The sequence below is a fragment of the Balaenoptera ricei genome, chromosome 20, assembly GCF_028023285.1.
Source record: "Balaenoptera ricei isolate mBalRic1 chromosome 20, mBalRic1.hap2, whole genome shotgun sequence".
In the NCBI taxonomy this organism is placed as follows: Eukaryota; Metazoa; Chordata; class Mammalia; order Artiodactyla; family Balaenopteridae; genus Balaenoptera; species Balaenoptera ricei.
The window spans coordinates 38629172-38650131 of NC_082658.1; the positions used below are offsets into that span (position 1 = coordinate 38629172).

The 20960-nt window shown below is 36.8% G+C and overlaps 2 protein-coding genes across 2 annotated transcripts in view; one reads left to right on the forward strand and one right to left on the reverse strand.

Annotated features, from left to right (window-relative positions):
- The window catches only part of PPM1E (protein phosphatase, Mg2+/Mn2+ dependent 1E), a 205180-nt gene that overhangs the window by 52495 nt on the left and 131725 nt on the right, over positions 1-20960 (forward strand). The gene's annotated exons all lie outside the window — the stretch shown is intronic.
- LOC132355385 (deoxyuridine 5'-triphosphate nucleotidohydrolase, mitochondrial-like) lies at positions 5227-5782 on the reverse strand. Its single transcript, XM_059907697.1, is given in 1 exon segment — positions 5227-5782. A coding segment is annotated over 1 exon segment (495 nt). The 3' UTR covers positions 5227-5287.

The window sequence follows — 20960 nt, forward strand, 5'->3', positions numbered from 1 at the left end:
CTGCCTTGGCAGGCAGATTCTCAACCACTGTGCCACCAGGGAAGCCCGATACAGTCACTTTTGAAAATATTTTGGTATTATCTGGTAAAATTGAAGATGCACATGTCCTTTGATCCAGCAGTTCTACTCCTAGGGGTATGTGTATGTGTGTGTTTGTATATACACCTATGTATGTGTATTCTGTCCTGTCCCCACTGATCTGTAATGCCACCTTTATCAAGTCTTCACATTTTCATGGGCCTATTTCTGAGCTTTCTATTATTTTAAATGTGTTTGTTTATCTATGCACCAATTTTGTTCTGGCTTAATTACTGTAGTTTTAAAATAAGCCTTAACATCTAGTAGGGTCACCTGCTTCAGAAGTGTTCTTCAGGAATGTTTTGGCTATTCATGGTTCTTTGCTCTTCCATATAAACCTTAGGATCAGCTTGCAAGTCTTATGAGAAGTCCTGCTGGATTGTTATTGAACTTATATTTAATTACTTTGAATTTATGGGTCATTTTGAAAAGAATTTTCATGAAGATAATATATTTCTCCATTTATTTAGGGCTTTAGTGTCTTTCAATCAAATTTTATAATTTTCTTTATAAAGATCTCATACTCTTTTGTTAGATTTATTTTTAGGGGTGTGTGTGTTGGAGAGAGAGAGAATACTGTCAATTTAAAAAGCAGCTTTATTGAGGTATAATTTACATTCCATAAAATTCACCCATTTTAAGAGTACAGTACAGTTCAGTGCTTTTAAGGAAATTTTCAGTTGTGCAGCCATCATCGCAATCTAATTTTAGAACATTTTCATCACCTCAAAAAGAAACCTTGTACCCACTGGCACTCTGTACCCACCCCTGGCCCCAGGCAACTACTAATCTGGTAGACACACCAAAAAATCTTTTTATTATGGACATTTAAAAATAAATACACAAAGTCAAGAAAATAGAACAATAACTCCAAAACAGCCAATTTGGTCAATCTTATTTTCCATTTCCTCCAAATTCTGTCTAACCTCTCCCCTGGATTATTTTAAAACCTATCTCAGACATAATTTCATTTCTTTCATAAGTTTGTAAGTATGTATGTGTCTCCAAGGTCTAAGGTCTCTTTTTAATTTATTTATTTATGGCTGCATTGGGTCTTCGTTTCTGCGCGTGGGCTTTCTCTAGTTGCGGCGAGCGGGGGCTACTCTTCGTTGTGGTGCGTGGACTTCTCATTGCGGTGGCTTCTCTTGTTGCAGAGCACAGGCTTTAGGTGCGCGGGCTTCAGCAACTGTGGCACGTGGGCTCAGTAATTGTGGCTCGCGGACTCTAGAGCACAGACTCAGTAGTTGTGGCATGTGGGCTTAGTTGCTCCGCGGCATGTGGGATCTTCCTGGAGCAGGGATCGAACCCGTGTCCCCTGCATTGGCAGGCGGATTCTTAACCACTGTGCCAACAGGGAAGTCCCAAAGGTCTCTTTTCAAAAAGCTTAACTACGATACCATTTTCACACCTAGAGAGATTAACAATAATTCTTTAGTGTCATCTAACATTCAGTCAGTTTTCAAAGCACTATTCAAAGCAATCTATACTTTGCATTATTTTGATATGTCTCTTAAATCTCTTATAATCTGTAACAATTTCCTGACCCTCCATTTTTTTCTTGCCACCTATTTGTTGAAGAAACCAGATCATTTGTTAGTAATCTGTAAAATGTTTTTTGTAAAATGGTAGGTAGTTCTGGAGCAGCACATGCTGTCCAGTAGAAATATAACATGAAACACAAATGCAAGCCACATAATTAATTTAAAATTTTCTAATACCTGCATTAAAAAAGAAAAAGGTGAAATTAGTTTTGACACATTTTAGTCAACCCAAGATATCAAAAATATTATCATTTATGTACTCAATATAAATAATTATATTTTACATTCTTTCTTATTTTTTGAAATCTGTTGTGTAATTTACACTTACAGCATATCTCAATTCAGAGTGGGTGTATTTCAGGTGCTCGGTAGCCACAGGTGACTAGTTAGTGACTACGTGATTGGGCAGTGCAGATCTAGAGGCTTGATCTGACTTAGGTTTGAGTCTTTGTCAAGAACAGTTCATAGGTGGTGCTTTGTATTTTATATTGCATTCCAGCAGGAGGCAAATAATGTCTTTTTTTTTTTTTTAATGTTAAGCTTGGTCCAAAGTTTCAGTTATTGTCAACCTGATCATTTAGACTTTCACCTAATGGTTTTAGCTGCCATTGATGATAATTGCCTACATTCATATCTCATTAATTGTTGAAAATGGTGACTGTCTAATTCTGTCATTACTTCTGCATCTAATAGCTGAATTTTTCTGTGAAGAAGAATTTTCCCTAATCAGTTGTTTGCTTCTCTATTAAACTATTCTCTATCATAGTTATACTTTTTGTTATTCGTTTTTAACTTAATTGAATAGTGGTCAGAAAATATGGTCTGTATATGATGCAGTTTTTGAAATCTATTGAATCTTGCTTTATGGCCTATTGTATAGTCAGTTCTCAAAAATATTTCATGTGTGCTTGAACAGAATGTGTATGCCCTAGTTGTTGGGTACATTGCTAAATATGATTATAAAATAAAACTTGTTAATTATATCATTCACATTTTTAGTATCTGTACTGATTTTTTTGTCTGATCTATCAATTACTGAGAGATGAGTTATAATTTCTTCTATTATGATAGTGAATTTATTGATTTATTCATGTAATTCTATTGGTATTTGCTTTATATATTCTGGCATTTGGCTATTAGTTACACACAAGTTTAGAACTGTTATGTCTTCCTGGTGAATTGAACCTTTCATCATGTAGTGACCCTCTTTACTTTAGTAATACTTTTTGCGCAAAAGTTTATCTTGTTTGATATTAATATTGGTTAGTGTTGTCTGGTACAACTTTACTCATCCGTTTACTGTCAATCTCTTTTCTTATATTTTAGATGTCTTTTGAGAACATATATAGTTGGATTTTTTAAAAATATTTATTTATTTGGCTATACTGGGTGTTAGTTGAAGCACGCGGGATCTTTAGTTGCGGCATGTGGGATCTTCAGTTGCTGCATGTGAACTCTTAGTTGCGGCATGTGGGATCTAGTTCCCTGACCAGGGATCGAACCCAGGCTCCCTGCATTGGGAGCGTGGAGTCTTAGCCACCATTGGGCTACCAGGGAAGTCCCTATAGTTGGATTTTAATATTAAAAAATCTAGATTGACAGTCTTTTTAATTATAGATGTTAGTCCATTTATAGTTTCTTTTATTACTGATATAGCAGGTTTATTTCTACCATCTTTTATGTTTTTTATTGTCACACTTTCTCTGCTTGTTGTTGTTGTTCTTATGGTTCTTCTCCTCTCTTCCTCCTCCCTTCCTCCTCCCTTCCTCCTCCTTGTTTTCTTTTTCTTGTCCTTCTTTGGAATATATACACAATATATTTCTTTTACTGGTTATTCTAAAAATGTTAACATGCATATTTAACCTAAAACCCAAAGTTAATCAATATATTTACCCAGTTTCCTTATATGACAAGGACTTCTGAATGTTTAAATGCTGATAAATTTTCCTTAAGGGTGATTGTTTGTTGTCTGATATTTTAGTTCTATTTTTAAAAAATTTAATTCTACAAAGTAGACATCATTGTTATCATTTTATAAATAGATGTTTGTTTAGATTTATTCATGTTTATCTTTTTGTTGTTGTTAGAATTCCTGCATCTCAAGATAGACCTTTCTTCCAAATTCCCTTCTTACTAAAGTACATAATTTAGAAGTGCGCTTAAAGATTTCTTAGGGGACTTCCCTAGTGGTCCAGTGGTTAAGGCTCCATGCTCCCAACGTAGGGGGCCCGAGTTCGATCCCTGGTCAGGGAACTAGATCCCACCTGCATGCCACAGCTAAGAGTTCCATGCCGCAACTGAAGATCCTGCATGCCGCAACTAAAAGTTTCCCGCATGCTGCAGCTAACAAAATCCCATGCCCCAACGAAGATCTGCAACTAAAACACGGTGCAGCCAAATACATAAATAAATTAAGTAAATAAATGTATATATATATTTTTAAAAAAGGTCTCAGTACTTAATGCTATCAGTTTTTGTTTGATCATGTCATTATTTGCTCTCACACTTTAAAGATTGTTTTATGTATTTCAACTCCAGGTTGGTGGTTATTCTTTTAGCTCTTTTATAGTTATTATTCCTCTGTCTTCTGAGTTTTATTGTTGCTGTTGAGAAATCAGCTGTCGGTCTGTTTATCAGGTATCTGTTTTTTCTCTCTTGTGGCCTCTAAAATATTTTCTTTGCCTTTGGTTTTTCCAGTTTCCCCCACACTGTATATAGGGTGGTTTTCTTTTTTTATTATCTTGTTTGTGATTTGTTGGGCTCCCTGAATGTGAGAATCTGGTTTTCATCAAGCTTGAAAACTTAGCCATTATTTCTTCAAATATCGCCTCTTGTCTAGAGTCTCTGTTTTCTTCTTCTGTAACTCTAATTGGATTAAACACTAATTAGATTATTAAACATTCTTACTTTTTCCTCTGTCTTTTTTTTTTTTAATTAATTAATTAATTAATTTATTTTTGACTGTGTTGGGTCTTTGTTTCTGTGCGAGGGCTTTCTCTAGTTGTGGCAAGTGGGGGCCACTCTTCATCGCGGTGCGCGGGCCTCTCACTATTCTGGGCTCTTTTCTTGCGGAGCACAGGCTCCAGACGCGCAAGCTCAGTAGTTGTGGCTCACGGGCCTAGTTGCTCCGCGGCATGTGGGATCTTCCCAGACCAGGGCTCGAACCCATGTCCCCTGCATTAGCAGGCAGATTCTCAACCACTGCGCCACTAGGGAAGCCCCTCCTCTTTGTCTTTTAACTTCATCTCTTTTATGTCTCCATTTTGTATCTGAGTAATTCTTTAGATCTCTCTTCTAGTTTAAACTGTGAATTTTCACTTTAGGTTCATCTATCCTGCTGTGTAACCTGTCTACCAAGTTTCTAATTTTAATTATATATCCAGTTTCTAGAAATTCTATCACGTTCCTTTTCAAATCTGCCTGCTTATTGAACGGAGTTTGTTCCTTATTCATATTTTTATATCCTTTCTTGTTTCTTGAAATGTTATTCTGCAGCTATTAATTTTCACTGTCTTTGTGGGCATGAGTTTCATGTTTATTATTTTTGCTGACCCTAATCACAGTGGCTTGTTTCCTATGTTTTGTGATTTTTTTTTTTTCACTTTAAGCAAAGTCTTTATTTTCAAGGAAAAAGTATATTTTGTCATTTTCTGTTCTTGGCATAAATTTTAATTATTTCCAGTGGAACCAAAACCTCCTGAACCCCTTTCAGTGTCATCTAAAACTTGAACTTCCTCTATTTCTGAGTGAAATATCCGTTCACAAATGAGCTATGCAATTCGATCACCCTTTTTGACTTCAAACTTTTCTTTGCCAAAATTAAACAGTACAACACCAACATTTCCTCTATAATCTTCATCTATGACACCAGCTCCTACATCTATGAAGTGTTTTGCAGCCAAGCCAGAACGTAGAGCTACTCTCCCATAGCACCCAGAAGGAAGAGCTATCTGAATGTCTGTTTTCACAAGGGCTTTCTCCATAGGTGGTACTGTGTAATCATAGGCACCGTATAGGTCATAGCCCGCAGCATGCTCGGACCCCCTGGTCGGAGCGGTGGCGTGCTCCAGAAGCTGGACAAAGCGGAGCCACATGCCGCCCTCCTCCGCAGGCCGGGCCCGTTTGCTGGGGGAGATGACTTGTGCCTCTTGAGAGCAGGGCATGGCAGGGCAGAATGTGAGCACAAGAGGAAGCAGGCGGAACAGGAGAGAGCAGGATGAGCGCAGCGCACCGGTTCTAAACTTCCCGCCAACAACTCCCCGCCCCTGTTTTGTGATTTTGATTGTGAGTTTATGTTCATTTATCTCAAGATAGTTTTCATAGTTTAGCCAGCATTTTTAGGTGACTTATAAGGTTTTTTTTCAGGGTACGTTAGTGTTCTATTTGCCTGAAATGGAAGATATAAGATATTTTTAGTTAATTAATTAGGAAAAAATAGGAGAAATAATGTTATCTACAGCAATATAAAATGAGACTCTGCCTTTTAAAATAGAAATTTTAGAATTCATTCTTTGCATTGTCACATCTTTTGTATGGTTAACTGTTGTCTTAAACTGTAGGCATCTAAGTGTGAAGTGTCCTGTTTTACCTGTCTCTGTAAGATATTACTAATTATTGATTAGCAGGCATAAAGTGAATGCATTTGTGCTGTTCCTCTAATGTACATTTTCTTTTTAAAGTTCATATCATTAGCTGGAGAAGAGAATACAATTCATGAAGTGGAATACAATTCATGAAAAATGAAAATAATCTCCTCCTTTCCTTCAGTTTCTGTGGCTCAGTCTTAAGGACCAAATAATGTATGGGTTATTTAGGGCAGTGGTTCTAATCTGTGATGTAGCAGTGAGATGAGAGAAATATTTTGAATCACCAGCATTAAGATATGATATTCATTATTATTCTGAAGTTATTTCATATGTTTCATATGTTTTCTCCCCCAAAGAAAACCCAGGCTCTTTTATGGGAGAGACTGTCTTCTATTTTGTGTATCTCTATCTTCTTTATGTCAAACTTCAGGCCCATATAAATCTCCAGCTTATTTAAAATACTTTTGTCTTGACTAGCTTGTACAATGGGACCTTTTTATCGTATTTCTCATGAAAACCTCATATTCTGGCATTTTTCTTACTATCATAGAAAAACTGTGCACATAGTGGAGAAAAGCCCAATTTAAGTCAACTTAGTGGGACTTCCATATCTATGGAAAAATCCTAAGATGTCTTTCTGGGCCATTTGCTTTTTGATATATCCATATTGTTCCTTATCCCAGTGAAAACAGATATGAGAGACTGTACTAGTCCTGTAATTAGCTAGTCCTGTAATTCTTGCCAGGATAGTAGGGGTTGCTCATTGTGAACACATTCTGCCGCCAACAGCTGAGTTGGAACATTGTGTTTATTTGTGAGAGGATTTAAATATGAACAATTTGGTATAAAGATTAAATGAGGGAATAAATTCTACTGATAAACCTGATGAAATCATTAGTCTTTTAAAGAAATATTACTAAATTAGAGAGAGGAGTTCATATTGAATATCACACTGAACATTGTAGAAATTGAAAAATCTTTGTATATTTCATTTAGAAGAGTTTTCTGGCTTTCTTGTTGCCTTTTTTGAGCAGTGGACAGATGTACTGGAGGCAACCTAGCTTGGTGTAATAAGCAACAGATTGGAATATAGAGCAGAAGTAGGTATATAATGTCAGGAGTCCAATTCAGTGTATATTTACTATGTACAAGAAACTTTTTTTTCTTTTTAATTTATTTTTGGCTGTGTTGGGTCTTCGTTGCTGCACGCGGGCTTTCTCTAGTTGTGGCAAGTGAGGGCTGCTCTTCGTTGCGGTGTGCGGGCTTCTCACTGCGGTGGCTTCTCTTGTTGCGGAGCATGGGCTCTAGGCGCTCGGGCTTCAGTAGTTGTGGCACGTGGGCTCAGTAGTTGTGGCACTCAGGCTCAGTAGTTGTGGCTTGCGGGCTCTAGAGTGCAGGCTTAGTAGCTGTGGAACACAGGCTTAGTTGCTCTGTGGCATATGGGATCTTCCTGGACCAGGGCTCGAACCCATGTCCCCTGCATTGACAGGCGGATTCTTTTTTTTTTTTTTTTCTTACCTCAAATTATATTTCATTATATTTTGAACATATATTTCAAAAATATACTTTTTTTTAAACATCTTTATTGAAGTATAATTGCTTTACAATGGTGTGTTAGTTTCTGCTTTATAACAAAGTGAATCAGTTATACATATACATATATCCCCATATCTCTTCCCTCTTGCATCTCCCTCCCTCCCACCCTCCCTATCCCACCCCTCTAGGTGGTCACAAAGCACCGAGCTGATCTCCCTGTGCTCTGCGGCTGCTTCCCACTAGCTATCTGTTTTACATTTGGTAGTGTATATATGTCAGTGCCACTCTCTCACTTTGTCCCAGCTTACCCTTCCCCCTCCCCGTGTCCTCAAGTCCATTCTCTAGTAGGTCTGCGTCTTTATTCCCATCTTGCCCCTAGGTTCTTCTTGACCATTTTTGTTTGTTTGTTTTTTAGATTCCATATATATGTGTTAGCATATGGTATTTGTTTTTCTCTTTCTTACTTCACTCTGTATGACAGACTCTAGGTCCATCCACCTCACTACAAATGACTCAATTTCATTTCTTTTTATGGCTGAGTAATATTCCATTGTATATATGTGCCACATCTTCTTTATCCATTCATCTGTTGATGGACACTTAGGTTGCTTCCATGTCCTGGCTATTGTAAATAGAGCTTCAGTGAACATTGTGGTACATGACTCTTTTTGAATTATGGTTTTCTCAGGGTATATGCCCAGTAGTGGGATTGCTGGGTCGTATGGTAGTTGTATTTTTAGTTTTTTAAGGAACCTCCATACTGTTCTCCATAGTGGCTGTATCAATTTACATTCCCACCAACAGTGCAAGAGGGTTCCCTTTTCTCCACACTCTCTCCAGCATTTATTGTTTGTAGATTTTTTGATGATGGCCATTCTGACCGATGTGAGGTGATATCTCATTGTAGTTTTGATTTGTGTTTCTCTAATTATTAATGATGTTGAGCATTCTTTCATGTGTTTGTTGGCAATCTGTATATCTTCTTTGGAGAAATGTCAATTTAGGTCTTCTGCCCATTTTTGGATTGGGTTGTTTGTTTTTTTGATATTGAGCTGCATGAGCTGCTTGTATATTTTGGAGATTAATCCTTAGTCAGTTGCTTCATTTGCAAATATTTTCTCCCATTCGGAGCGTTGTCTTTTTGTCTTGTTTATGGTTTCCTTTGCTATGCAAAAGCTTTTAAGTTTCATTAGGTCCCATTTTTTTATTTTTGTTTTTATTTCCATTTCTCTAGGAGGTGGGTCAAAAAGGATCTTGCTGTGATTTATGTCATAGAGTGTTCTGCCTATGTTATCCTCTAAGAGTTTGATAGTATCTGGCCTTACATTTAGGTCTTTAATCCATTTTGAGTTTATTTTTGTGTATGGTGTTAGGGAGTGTTCTAATTCATTCTTTTACATGTAGCTGTCTAGTTTTCCCGGCACCACTTATTGAAGAGGCTGTCTTTTCTCCATTGTGTATTCTTGCCTCCTTTATCAAAGATAAGGTGACCATATGTGCATGGGTTTATCTCTGGGCTTTCTCTCCTGTTCCATTGCTCTATGTTTCTGTTTTTGTGGCAGTACCATACTGTCTTGATTACTGTAGCTTTGTAGTATAGTCTGAAGTCAGGGAGCTGGCAGGCGGATTCTTAACCACTGCGCCACCAGAGAAGTCCCTGTACAAGAAACTTTGACAGACACTCTAGGCAGGGAGGGAGGTGGAGGTGGATATAAGGATGAATAAGAAATAGTCTTTTAAGTAATGTAAAATCCAGTGGGAGAAATAGGATCAGTAAATAATAGAAAATAGAATTAAACGAATGTTAAACAGAATTTGCAGTATTGTGCCATAGGGGAACATAGGAAAGAGCAATGAAGATTGATCAGAGAATCAGAGAAGGTGTCAGCAAGAATGTGGCATTTAAGTTGATTCTGGAAAAGGAGTAGTATTCGGATAGATGGCAGGTGTTGAGAATAGGAGTGTGAGGATCTCATTTTGGGGGATTGGTAAATGTGAAGGCATGCATGGTTAAAGCCCTGATTTTATGGAAGGATAAAGGAGAATGTAAGTATTCTTAGAGAATATATGAGTATTTAATTTTTACTCTGTAATGTTAGTAACAACTAACATTTCTCGAATATTTTCGTGTACTTGTTTGAGACTTATAAGAACAGCTATGGGAGGTATTATTTCTATCCCCAATTTATACATGGTCTTGTGTGATTTAGTGGAAATATCTGGATTTTTTATTTACTTTTTAAATTGAAGTATAGTTAGTTTACAATGTTGTGTTAGTTTCAAGTGTACAGCAAAGTGATTCAGATATACATATGTATATGAATATGTATTCTTTTTCAGATTCTTTTCCATTATAGGCTATTAGAAGATATTGAATATACTCCTTGTGCTATACAGTAGGTCCTTGTTGTGTATCTATTTTATTTTATTATTTTTTAAAAAATATTTATTTATTTGGCTGTGCTGGGTCTTAACTGCAGCACACGGGATCTTCGTTGCCATGTGCGGGACCTTTGTTGCAGCATGCAGGATTTGTAGTTGCGGCATATGGGATATTTAGTTGCGGCATGCGAACTCTTAGTTGCGGCATGTGGGATCTAGTTCCCTGACCAGGGATTGGACCTGGGCCCCCTGCATTGGGAGCGCAGAGTCTTAGCCACTGGACCACCAGGGAAGTCCCTATCTATTTTTTTGTTTTTGGGTGCATCAGGTCTTAGTTGCAGGATCTTCGTTGCAGTATGTGAGATCTTTTGTTGCGTGGGCTTCTCTCTAGTTGTGGTGCATGGGCTTCTCTCCAGCTGTGGCGCGTGGGCTCCAGGGCTCGCGAGCTCAGTAGTTGCGGCAGGCAGGCTCTCTAGTTGTGGCACACAGGCTCTAGAGTGCACAGGCTTATTAGTTGCCCCGTGACACGTGGGATCTTAGTTCCCTGACCAGGGATTGAACCTGTGTCCCCTGCATTGGAAGGTGGATTCTTAACCATTGGACCACCAGGGAAGTCCTATCTATCTGTTTTATATATAGTAGTTTGTATCTGTTAATCCCAAACTCCTAATTCATCCCTCCCCCTTCCCCTTTGGTGACCATAAGTTTGTTTTCTTTTTTTCTTTATTTTTTATTTTTATTTTTTAAATTTATTTGGCTGCGCCAGGTCTTAGTTGCGGCACACAGGATCTTCGTTGCAGCATGTGGGATCTTTTTTAGTTGCAGCATTTGGGATCTTTTAGTTGTGGCATGTGGGCTCTTTCGTTGCAGCATGTGGGATCTAGTTCCCTGACCAGGGATCAGACCTGGGTCCCCTGCATTGGGAGCGTGGAGTCTTAACCACTGGACCACCAGGGAAGTCCCAAGTTTGTTTTCTACGTCTGTGAGTCTTTCTGTTTTGAAAAGTTCATTTGTATAATTTTTTAAGATTCCACATATAAGTGATATGATACTTGTTCTTCTCTGTCTGACTTACTTCAGTTAGTATGATAATCTCTAGGTCCATCCATGTTTCTGTGAATGGCATTATTTTGTTCTTTTTGTGGCTGAGTAATATTCTATATATATATGGACGTTTAGGTTGCTTCCATGTCTTGGCTATTGTAAACAGTGCTGCTATGAACATTGGGGTGCATGTAACTTTTCAAATTAGAGTTTTCTCCGGATATATGCCCAGGAATGGGATTGCTGGATCATATGGTAACTCTACTTTTAGTCTTTTTAAGGAACCTCCATACAGTTTTCCATAGTGGCTGCACCAGTTTACGTTACCACCAACAGTGTAGGAGGGTTCCCTTTTCTCCACACCCTCTCCAGCATTTATTGTTTGTGGATTTTTTGATGATGGCCGTTCGACTGGTGTGAGGCGGTACCTCATTGTAGTTTTCATACCCATTTCTCTAATATTAGCTTTTAAGTGACAAAGTCAACTGGATTTGAAAGTTGACTTTGTCACTTAAGTTTCGTGACCTTGCTTGATATTACTGAGTATTAATTTTCTCGTCTGTCAAATATGGATGGTACCTTCTTCAGTAGTTTGTTTCCAGGGATGCTACATAAGCCGTGCACTGCATTATTATAGGGGCAGCATTCGCGCAGACTAGGGATTGGCAGTTTTTTTCTATAAAGGGCCGGATAGTAAGTATTTTAGGCTTTCCAAGCAACAAGGTATCTGCCTCAACTGCTCAGCCCTGCTGTTGTAGCACAAAATCAGCCATAGGCAGTATGTAAAGACATGGGTGTGGCTGTATTCTAATAACATTTCACTTACAAAAACTGGTGTTGAGCCAGATTTGGCCCACAGCCCAGAGTTTGCTTACTCCTGACATAGACTGGGATATGAATGGTGCGCCCTTGAGCTCTGCACTTACGTGGTATAGGTTGTTTTAAGGAATAATACATGAGTTATAGGAAATATTTATTCACAGCATGGTAATAGTTCTAACTTAGTGCATGTGGATGTTCAATGGTAAAAGTCCATCCACTTTCCTCTCATTCCCTTTTAAAGTTATTGCCATTGAATTCTTGGGTAAACCACGTAAACCTTTGCCCTTAACTTCAGAATTCTCAGTTAGTTGTGTAAGTCAGAGTGAAATCTTGATGATGTTTTGAACTCCTTAAAATCGGTGTTAACTGGAAATTATGGCTGAGACATGGTTATAACTGAGTGCCACTCTATCCAGCAGTCTTAAACACAACATGATAGAAAGCTTGAAGTTTAAATTGATGGTACTGTTATTCAGTGTCTCATGTGATTTGTGTTTGTGTAAGCTAGGATTTTAACCTGGAGAGTGTATACTGCTTTGGCTCTCTTCAGAATTAGCATATGGAAGTAGTGCTGTCCTGATTTTGATCCCTGCCACATCAGACCACCACTGTATCGTTCTTGAATGCAGTTAATAATTGGGAAAAAGCATATGTTCTACTAGAGATACCCAGAAGGGGTGAAGTGAATATGGGCTTTCTCTTGACTTTACTTAGTTATAGCTTTGTTAATGCTGTTCCTTTCAAGGCTTTTTTTTTTTTTTTTTAATATTTGGAGATTTTTATCAGTCGTTTTTCTGCAGTTTTCATGGTTTATTTTATTTTATGTATTTATTTTTGGCTGCATTGGGTCTTCGTTGCTGGGCGGGCTTTCTCTAGTTGCGGTGAGCAGGGGCTACTCTTCTTGTGGTGCACAGGCTTCTCGTTGCGGTGGCCTCTCTTGTTGCGGAACACGGGCTCTAGGCGTGTGGGCTTCAGTAGTTGTGGCATGCGGGCTCAGTAGTTGTGACTCGCGGTCTCTAGAGTGCGGGCTCAGTAGTTGTGGCACACGGGCTTAGTTACTCCACGGCATGGGAGATCTTCCTGGACCAGGGCTCGAGCCCATGTCCCCTGCATCGACAGACGGATTCTTAACCACTGCACTATCAGGGAAGCATCTCAAGGCATATTTTTTATTTTTTTGTTTCTTTCTCAGTGCTTTGAAGAGTTTTCATATCAGATTATGTAAATCAAATTTTGATTATCTACTAGGGCTGATTTTTGACATTCCTTTTGAGTCTTGGTTTAGGAATAATAAATTAATTGCTGTTTTTAGGATATTATTTGCTAATCATTGTTGTGAGAATATTTTGATGTTGAACTGCCATACATAATTCTGTTCTCCCACTCTCAATGTTAAAATAAAGTTTTTATAGTTGTCATTTGGAATAAATGATGTCCTCTAATTTCTACATTTGAAAATATTTCTCTTTATTCTATATAATGTATACATTCGACTTGCATTTTGTTTTTCAAAAAATTTTTTATTGTGGTAAGATATATATAACATAAAATTAATTTTAATTATTTTTAAGTGTACAATTCAGAGTTCAGAGGCATTAAATATAATCATAGTGTTGTGTTACTGTCACCGCTATCTCCAGAACTTTTTCATCATCTCAAACAGAAACTCTGTACCCATTAAATAGTAACTGTCCATTCCCTGCCTTTCCCTCTGCCCCTGGTAATCTCAAATCTACTTTCCATCTCTATGAATTTGCCAGTTCTGTACCTCATTCATGTAAGTGGAGTCATGCAATATATGTCCTTTTGTGTCAGTTTTATTTCACTTAGCATAATGTTTTCAAGGTTATTCATGTTCTAGCATGTATCAGACTCTCATCTTTTTTTTTTTTTTTTTTTAAAGGAATTCCTTTTATTTTTATTTATTTTATTTATTTATTTATTTATTTATTTAGTTTTGGCTGTGTTGGGTCTTCGTTTCTGTGCGAGGGCTTTCTCTAGTTGCGACGAGCGGGGGCCACTCTTCATCGCAGTGCGCGGGCCTTTCACTATCGTGGCCTCTCTTGTTGCGGAGCACAGGCTCCAGACGCGCAGGCTCAGCAGTTGTGGCTCACGGGCCTAGTTGCTCCGCGGCATGTGGGATCCTCCCAGACCAGGGCTCGAACCCGTGTCCCCTGCATTGGCAGGCAGATTCTCAACCACTGCGCCACCAGGGAAGCCCAGACTCTCATCTTTTAATGGCTAAATAATACTCTGTTTATGTATGTACCGCGTTTTGTTTATCCATTATCGTTTTTTTGTTTTTTTTCCTGGCCATGCTGCATGGCTTGTGGGATCTTAGTTCCCCCACTAGGGATCAAACCTGGGCCCTCAACGGTGAAAGTGTGCTGTCCTAACCACTGGACCGCCAGGGAATTCTCTATCCATTATCTGTTAATGGACACTTGTGCTATTTCCACTTTTTGACTATTGTGAATAATGCTTCTGTGAACTTTGGTGTACAAATTATCTGAGTCCCTGCTTTCAACTCTTTTTGGTGTATACCTAGGAGTGGAATTATTGGATCATATGATAATTCTGTGTTTAATTTTGAGGAATTGCCAAACTTTTTCACAGTGACGGCACCAGGTGTTATGTTTTAAAAGATAGTTTTGGAAGGCTTTTTGTTACCTGTTTTTGAAAATATACTATTTTCATTTTAACATATGAAGATGGCTTAGAATTTATAAATGTGTTATTTAGGAGCAGTAACATTTCTAGATTTGCCTTTTTAGTACTTTGTGGTTTTTCATTTCTGTAAATTTGAAGGAAGTGTTTATTTGTTGTTGTTTTGTTTTGTTTTTTTAACATCTTTATTGGAGTATAATTGCCTTACAATGTTCTGTTAGTTTCTGCTGTATAACAAAGTGAATCAGCTATATGTATACATATATCCCCATATCCCCTCCCTCTTGCACCTCCCTCCCACCCCTCTAGGTGGTCACAAAGCACCGAGCTGATCTCCCTGTGCGATGCAGCTGCTTCCCACTAGCTATCTATTTTACATTTGACAGTGTATATATGTCAGTGCTACTCTCTCACTTCGTCCCAGCTTACCCTTTCCGCCGCCCTGTGTCCTCAAGTCCACTTTCTATGTCTGCGTCTTTATTTTTGTCCTGCCCCTAGGTTTGTTAGAACCATTTTTTTTTTTTTTTAGATTCCGTGTATATGTGTTAGCATACGGTATTTATTTTTCTCTTTCTGACTTATTTCACTCAGTATGACAGACTCTAAGGTCCATCCACCTCACTACAAATAATGCAATTTCATTTCTTTATATGGCTGAATAATATTCCATTGTATATACATGCCACATCTTCTTTATCCATTCATCTGTTGATGGACACTTAGGTTGCTTCCATGTCCTGGCTATTGTAAATAGTGCTTCATGAACATTGTGGTACATGTCTCTTTTTGAATTATGGTTTTCTCAGGGTGTATGCCCAGGAGTGGGATTTCTGGGTCATATGGTAGTCTATTTTTAGTTTTTTAAGGAACCTCCATACTGTTCTCCATAGTGGCTGTATCAATTTACATTCCCACCAACAGTGCAGTTGGGTTCCCTTTCTCCACACCCTGTCCAGCATTATTTGTAGATTTTTTGATGATGGCCTTTCTGACTGGCGTGAGGTGATACCTCATTGTAGTTTTGATTTGCATTTCTCTAATGATTAGTGATGATGAGCATCTTTTCATGTGTTTGTTGGCAATCTGTATGTCTTCTTTGGAGAAATGTCTGTTTAGGTCTTCTGCCCATTTTTGGATTGGGTTGTTTGTTTTTTTGATATTGAGCTGCATGAGCTGCTTGTATATTTTGGAGATTAATCCTTTTGTCAGTTGCTTCGTTTGCAAATATTTTCTCCCATTCTGAGGGTTGTCTTTTCGTCTTGTTTATGGTTTCCTTTGCTGTGCAAAAGCTTTGAAGTTTCATTAGGTCCCATTTGTTTTTGTTTTTATTTCCCTTTCTCTAGGAGGTGGGTCAAAAAGGATCTTGCTGTGATTTATGTCAAAGAGTGTTCTTCCTATGTTTTCCTCTAAGAGTTTGATAGTGTCTGGCCTTACATTTAGGTCTTTAATCCATTTTGACTTTATTTTTGTGTGTGGTGTTAGGAAGTGTTCTAATTTAATTCTTTCACATGAAGCTGTCCAGTGTTCCCAGCACCACTTATTGAAGAAGCTATCTTTTCTCCATTGTATATTCTTGCCTCCTTTATCAAAGATAAGGTAACCATATGTGCATGGGTTTATCTTTGGGCTTTCTATCCTGTTCCATTGATCTATATTTCTGTTTTTGTGCCAGTGCCATACTGTCTTGATTACTGTAGCTTTGTAGTATAGTCTGAAGTCAGGGAGCCTGATTCCTCCAGCTCCATTTTTCTTTCTGAAGATTGCTTTGGCTATTCGGGGTCTTTTGTGTCTCCATACAAATTGTGAAACTTTTTTGTTCTAGTTCTGTGAAAAGTGCCATTGGTAGTTTGATAGGGATTGCATTGAATCTGTAGATTGCTTTGGGTAGTATAGTCATTTTCACAATGTTGATTCTTCCAGTCCAAGAACATGGTATAATCTCTCCAACTGTTTGTATCATCTTTAATTTCTTTCATCAGTCTTATATTTTTCTGCCCACAGGTCTTTTGTCTCCTTAGGTAGGTTTATTCCTAGGTATTTTATTCTTTTTGTTGCAGTGGCAAATGAGATTGTTTCCTTAATTTCTCTTTTGGATTTTTCATCATTAGTGTATAGGAATGCAAGAGATTTCTGTGCATTAATTTTGTATCCTGCTACTTTACCACATTCACTGATTAGCTCTAGTAGTTTTCTGGTAGCACCTTTAGGATTCTCTATGTATAGTATCATGTCGTCTGCAAACAGTGACAGTTTTACTTCTTCTTTTCTGATTTGGATTCCTTTTATTTCTTATTCTTCTCTGATTGCCGTGGCTAAAACTTGCAAAACTATGTTGAATAATAGTGGTGAGAGTGGGCAACCTTGTCTTGTTCCTTATCTTAAAGGAAATGCTTTCAGTTTTTCACCATTGAGAATGATGTTGGCTGTGGGTTTGTCATATATGGCCTTTATTATGTTGAGGTAGGTTCCCTCTGTGCCCACTTTCTGGGGAGTTTTTATCATAAATGGGTGTTGAATTTTGTCAAAAGGTTTTCCTGCATCTGTTGAGATGATCATGTGGTTTTTATCCTTCAGTTTGTTAATATGGTGTATCACATTGATTGATTTGCGTATATTGAAGAATCCTTGATTTCTGAAGGAAGTGTTAAGTAGCCATTTCTTTGATATACATCCACTGAGAAGCTAGAAAAATTCTTACATTCCAGCAAGTGAAACATGCTATAAATAAATTATGCCACTTCTCAAACTAGTTAACACTCAGGGTTTCCAAGCATTCTGAAACTTGTATGGTAATAAAACACTAAATTTTGCTTGTCTCCTAGAAAGTACTTGAGTTTCCCAAGAGGAATAAACCCTTTTTTTTCTTAAAGTTAAATTTGTACTGGATCTAGTCCATTATGAGCACCTTATTTAAAAAGTAAATAATATTAAACAGGGTGAAAAAGAGATAGTATTTAATAACAGATAAATTTTATTCAATACTTACTGTGTCCAGACTCTGTGCGCTAAGTACTTTAAACACATTATCTAATTCAACCCTCATAGCAACCACCAAGTAGGAGCTCTTCATTATCTTTATTTTACAGATGAGGAACATGAGGCATACAGAGAGGTTAAATAAGTTACCTAAGGCCACTCAAGCTAACAAGTAGTAGATTCATATTTAATTCAGAACATCTTTACCCAAAAACATATTTTAGTGACTACTTGTTGGCACTAACAAAGATAATAAATGTATCTTTATTCCTATCTTAATGAATTTACAGTAAAGGTGAGCCCAAACCACTTCAGATTACTATTGTAAGGATACAGGGAAAAAGATAATTGATTTTAATTATAGATATTTGCGGGCTACTTATTTCCATATACAGACTTTAATTAGTATAAGCTTTTATTTAATATAGTCCCCAAGTTCAGTATCTTCTTGGTATCTCATGCATTAGCAATCCATATATAAGCCAGTGATATTAGATTACATAGATCCTGGGTAAAATTTACTATTGATGGTTACTGTCTCCATTTTGTACTTTGTCATTTTGTAGTGCCTCTCTCACTTTCTTGAAACTTTCTTGCTTCCTGGAAATACCTCTTTATGTAAGCTCCATAATGACAGGAATCTTTGAACAATGCCTAGTACATACTAAGTGCTCAGTAAGTCCTTGGTGAATAAATTTGTAAAGCTCTCTTTTCTCTTTATAAATCCTTATCAAATAAGATGATGAAATCTTGTACTATAAATGTTGTTATGGTTGTTGACTCTCCATAGCCATACTTCTAATTACATGTTTTTTCTTGAATAGATGAGAAACAATAAAACAGTGATAAAGGGCATGGATTTCAGTATCAGAAGGACTTGGAATTAATTTTGGCTCCAATTACTAATTATGTAACCTTGAGCAAGGCACTTAACCTCTCAAACCTCAAGTTTCTTATCAGGAAAACAGAAATCCTAACAGGATTGCTAGGAGGATTAAATAATAGAATATGTGTGATGTGCTAAACTAAATCCAGGACCCATTTGAATGTGCAATAAGTGTTATTTTTCTGTTTCAGATTACTTATTACTTGGGAATCAACTATATAAGACATGATCAATGTCTTAAAGGAATGTACCTATTATGCTGTAAATAGAAAACACATATATACATAACTTTAAAACTCTAACAAAATATTTGAATAAGTTAGAATGAATAAAATGGAGACTGAATACACATTACTATTTTTAAAATTAAAAAAATTTTTGTGTATTTTTGACAAAAATATGTATTTAAGGTATACATCTGATGTTTTGATATATGTATACATTATAAAATAATTACCACAATCAAACTAATTAACATATCCATCACCTCCCATACTTACTCTTCTGTGGTAAGAACACTTGAGATTTACTCTCTTAACAAATTTCAAGTACAATACATTATCATTAACTATAGTCACCATGCTGTGAATTTATTCATTTTGTAACTTGTACTTGTACCCTTTGATCAATATTTCCTGTTTTCCCCTACCCCCTGGTCTCTGGTAATTACCATTCTACTCTCTCTCACTGTGAGATTGACCTTTTTTTTTTTTGTTTTTTAAAAGACTCCACATATAAGTGAGTTAATATGATATATATCTCTCTGCATCTGGCTTATTTCACTTAGCATAACATCCTCCAGATTCATCCATGTTGTCACACATAGTAGGATTTACTTCTTTTTTAAGGCTAAATAATAATTATATATATATATCTATTTTCATTATCCATTGATCAGTCCATTAACACTTAGGTTGTTTCCATATCTTGGCTACTATGAGTAATGCAGTGAACATGGGAGTGAATATGTCTCTTCAAGATAGTGATTTTATTTCCTTTGGATATACACCCAGAAGTGGGATTGCTGTATCATATGGTAGTTCTATTTTTAAATTTTTGAGGAACTGCCATATTGTTTTCCATAACAGCTGTAGCAGTTTACATTCCCACCAACAGTGCACAAGGGTTTCCTTTTCTCTACATCTGAGCACTTGTTATCTTTTGACTTTTTGATAATAGTCATTCTAACAGGTATGAGGTGATAGCTCATTGTGGTTTTGATTTGCATTTCCCTGATGATTAGTGATGTTGAACATCTTTTCATGTACCTGTTGCCCATCTCTTTGTATTCTTTGGAAAAATGTCTCTTCAGGTCTTTTGTCCATTTTTAATCAGGTTGCTTTTTTTTGTTTGTTTTGTTTTGTTGGCTTTTTTTTTTTTGCTATTTATTTTAGATATCAAAGTATGACTTGCAAATATTTTCCCCCATTCTGTTGGTTGCCTTTTCATTTTGTTGATTATTTCCTTTACTGTGAAGGAACTTTTTAGTTTGATGTAGTGCCACTTGTCTATTTTTACTTTTGTTGCCTGTGCTTTTGGTGTCAAGTCCAAAATGATCATTGCCAAGACTAATATCCTTTTTTCTCCATATTTTCTTTTATGAGTTTTATGGTTTCAGATCTTACATTTAAGTCTTTAATCCATTTTGAGTTCCCATCAATTATTTCATCATAGTGTCCAAATTGTGCTAAAAGCTCAACAGAATTATTGTCTATGTGCTAAGTTATTTCATTTAGGTATACAAATAAGTATTTAAAAATAAATACATTTAAAGTATATCATGAATAAATGAAATTACTTGCAGGGATAAGTCATAATTAGGAGTTAGTAGCAATAGTCCTACTGATTACTGTGCTGTATGAATAACAAACTATGATACTAAATTTTGTGTTATAATAAAACAAAACATGACTTAGTCTGAAACACTTAATGGTGTACTTAATTCTAACTGTAAGGTATGATGTTTCAAGTGTAACTGGTAAGCAATCCCTATAAGTGATTATACTCTATCTCTCTCTATATATAGGTATATATATAAAAAATTAATATTAATGTCCTTCAGCTAAACTTTGTGTTTTTATAGTCACCTGATTAGGAGGAAGGAGTTCACTAGAAAAAGAAGAAGCAATTTCATTTTAATATGAAGATTCCTACATTCAAGCCTCTTTTCCAGTGGGTGCCACTCAGGGGCCAGAATAATCATATATCTTTGTATAAACACTTTAGGTGTTTGATTTAACTTAGCTTAGAGCAAGTGGGTACTTTCCCAATATAATAGAAATGGACTCTTCATTGTAGAGCAAATATTAGGGCCTCAGGAAACTAGAAGAAGAGATGGAAATAGAATAATAACTGAAGTCCTCTTCAACAGTGAAGGGAACTTATTTTAAGAACTGATGGGATTGGTGAAAGGGTTTTCTTAGGCTTACTAACTCCATTATT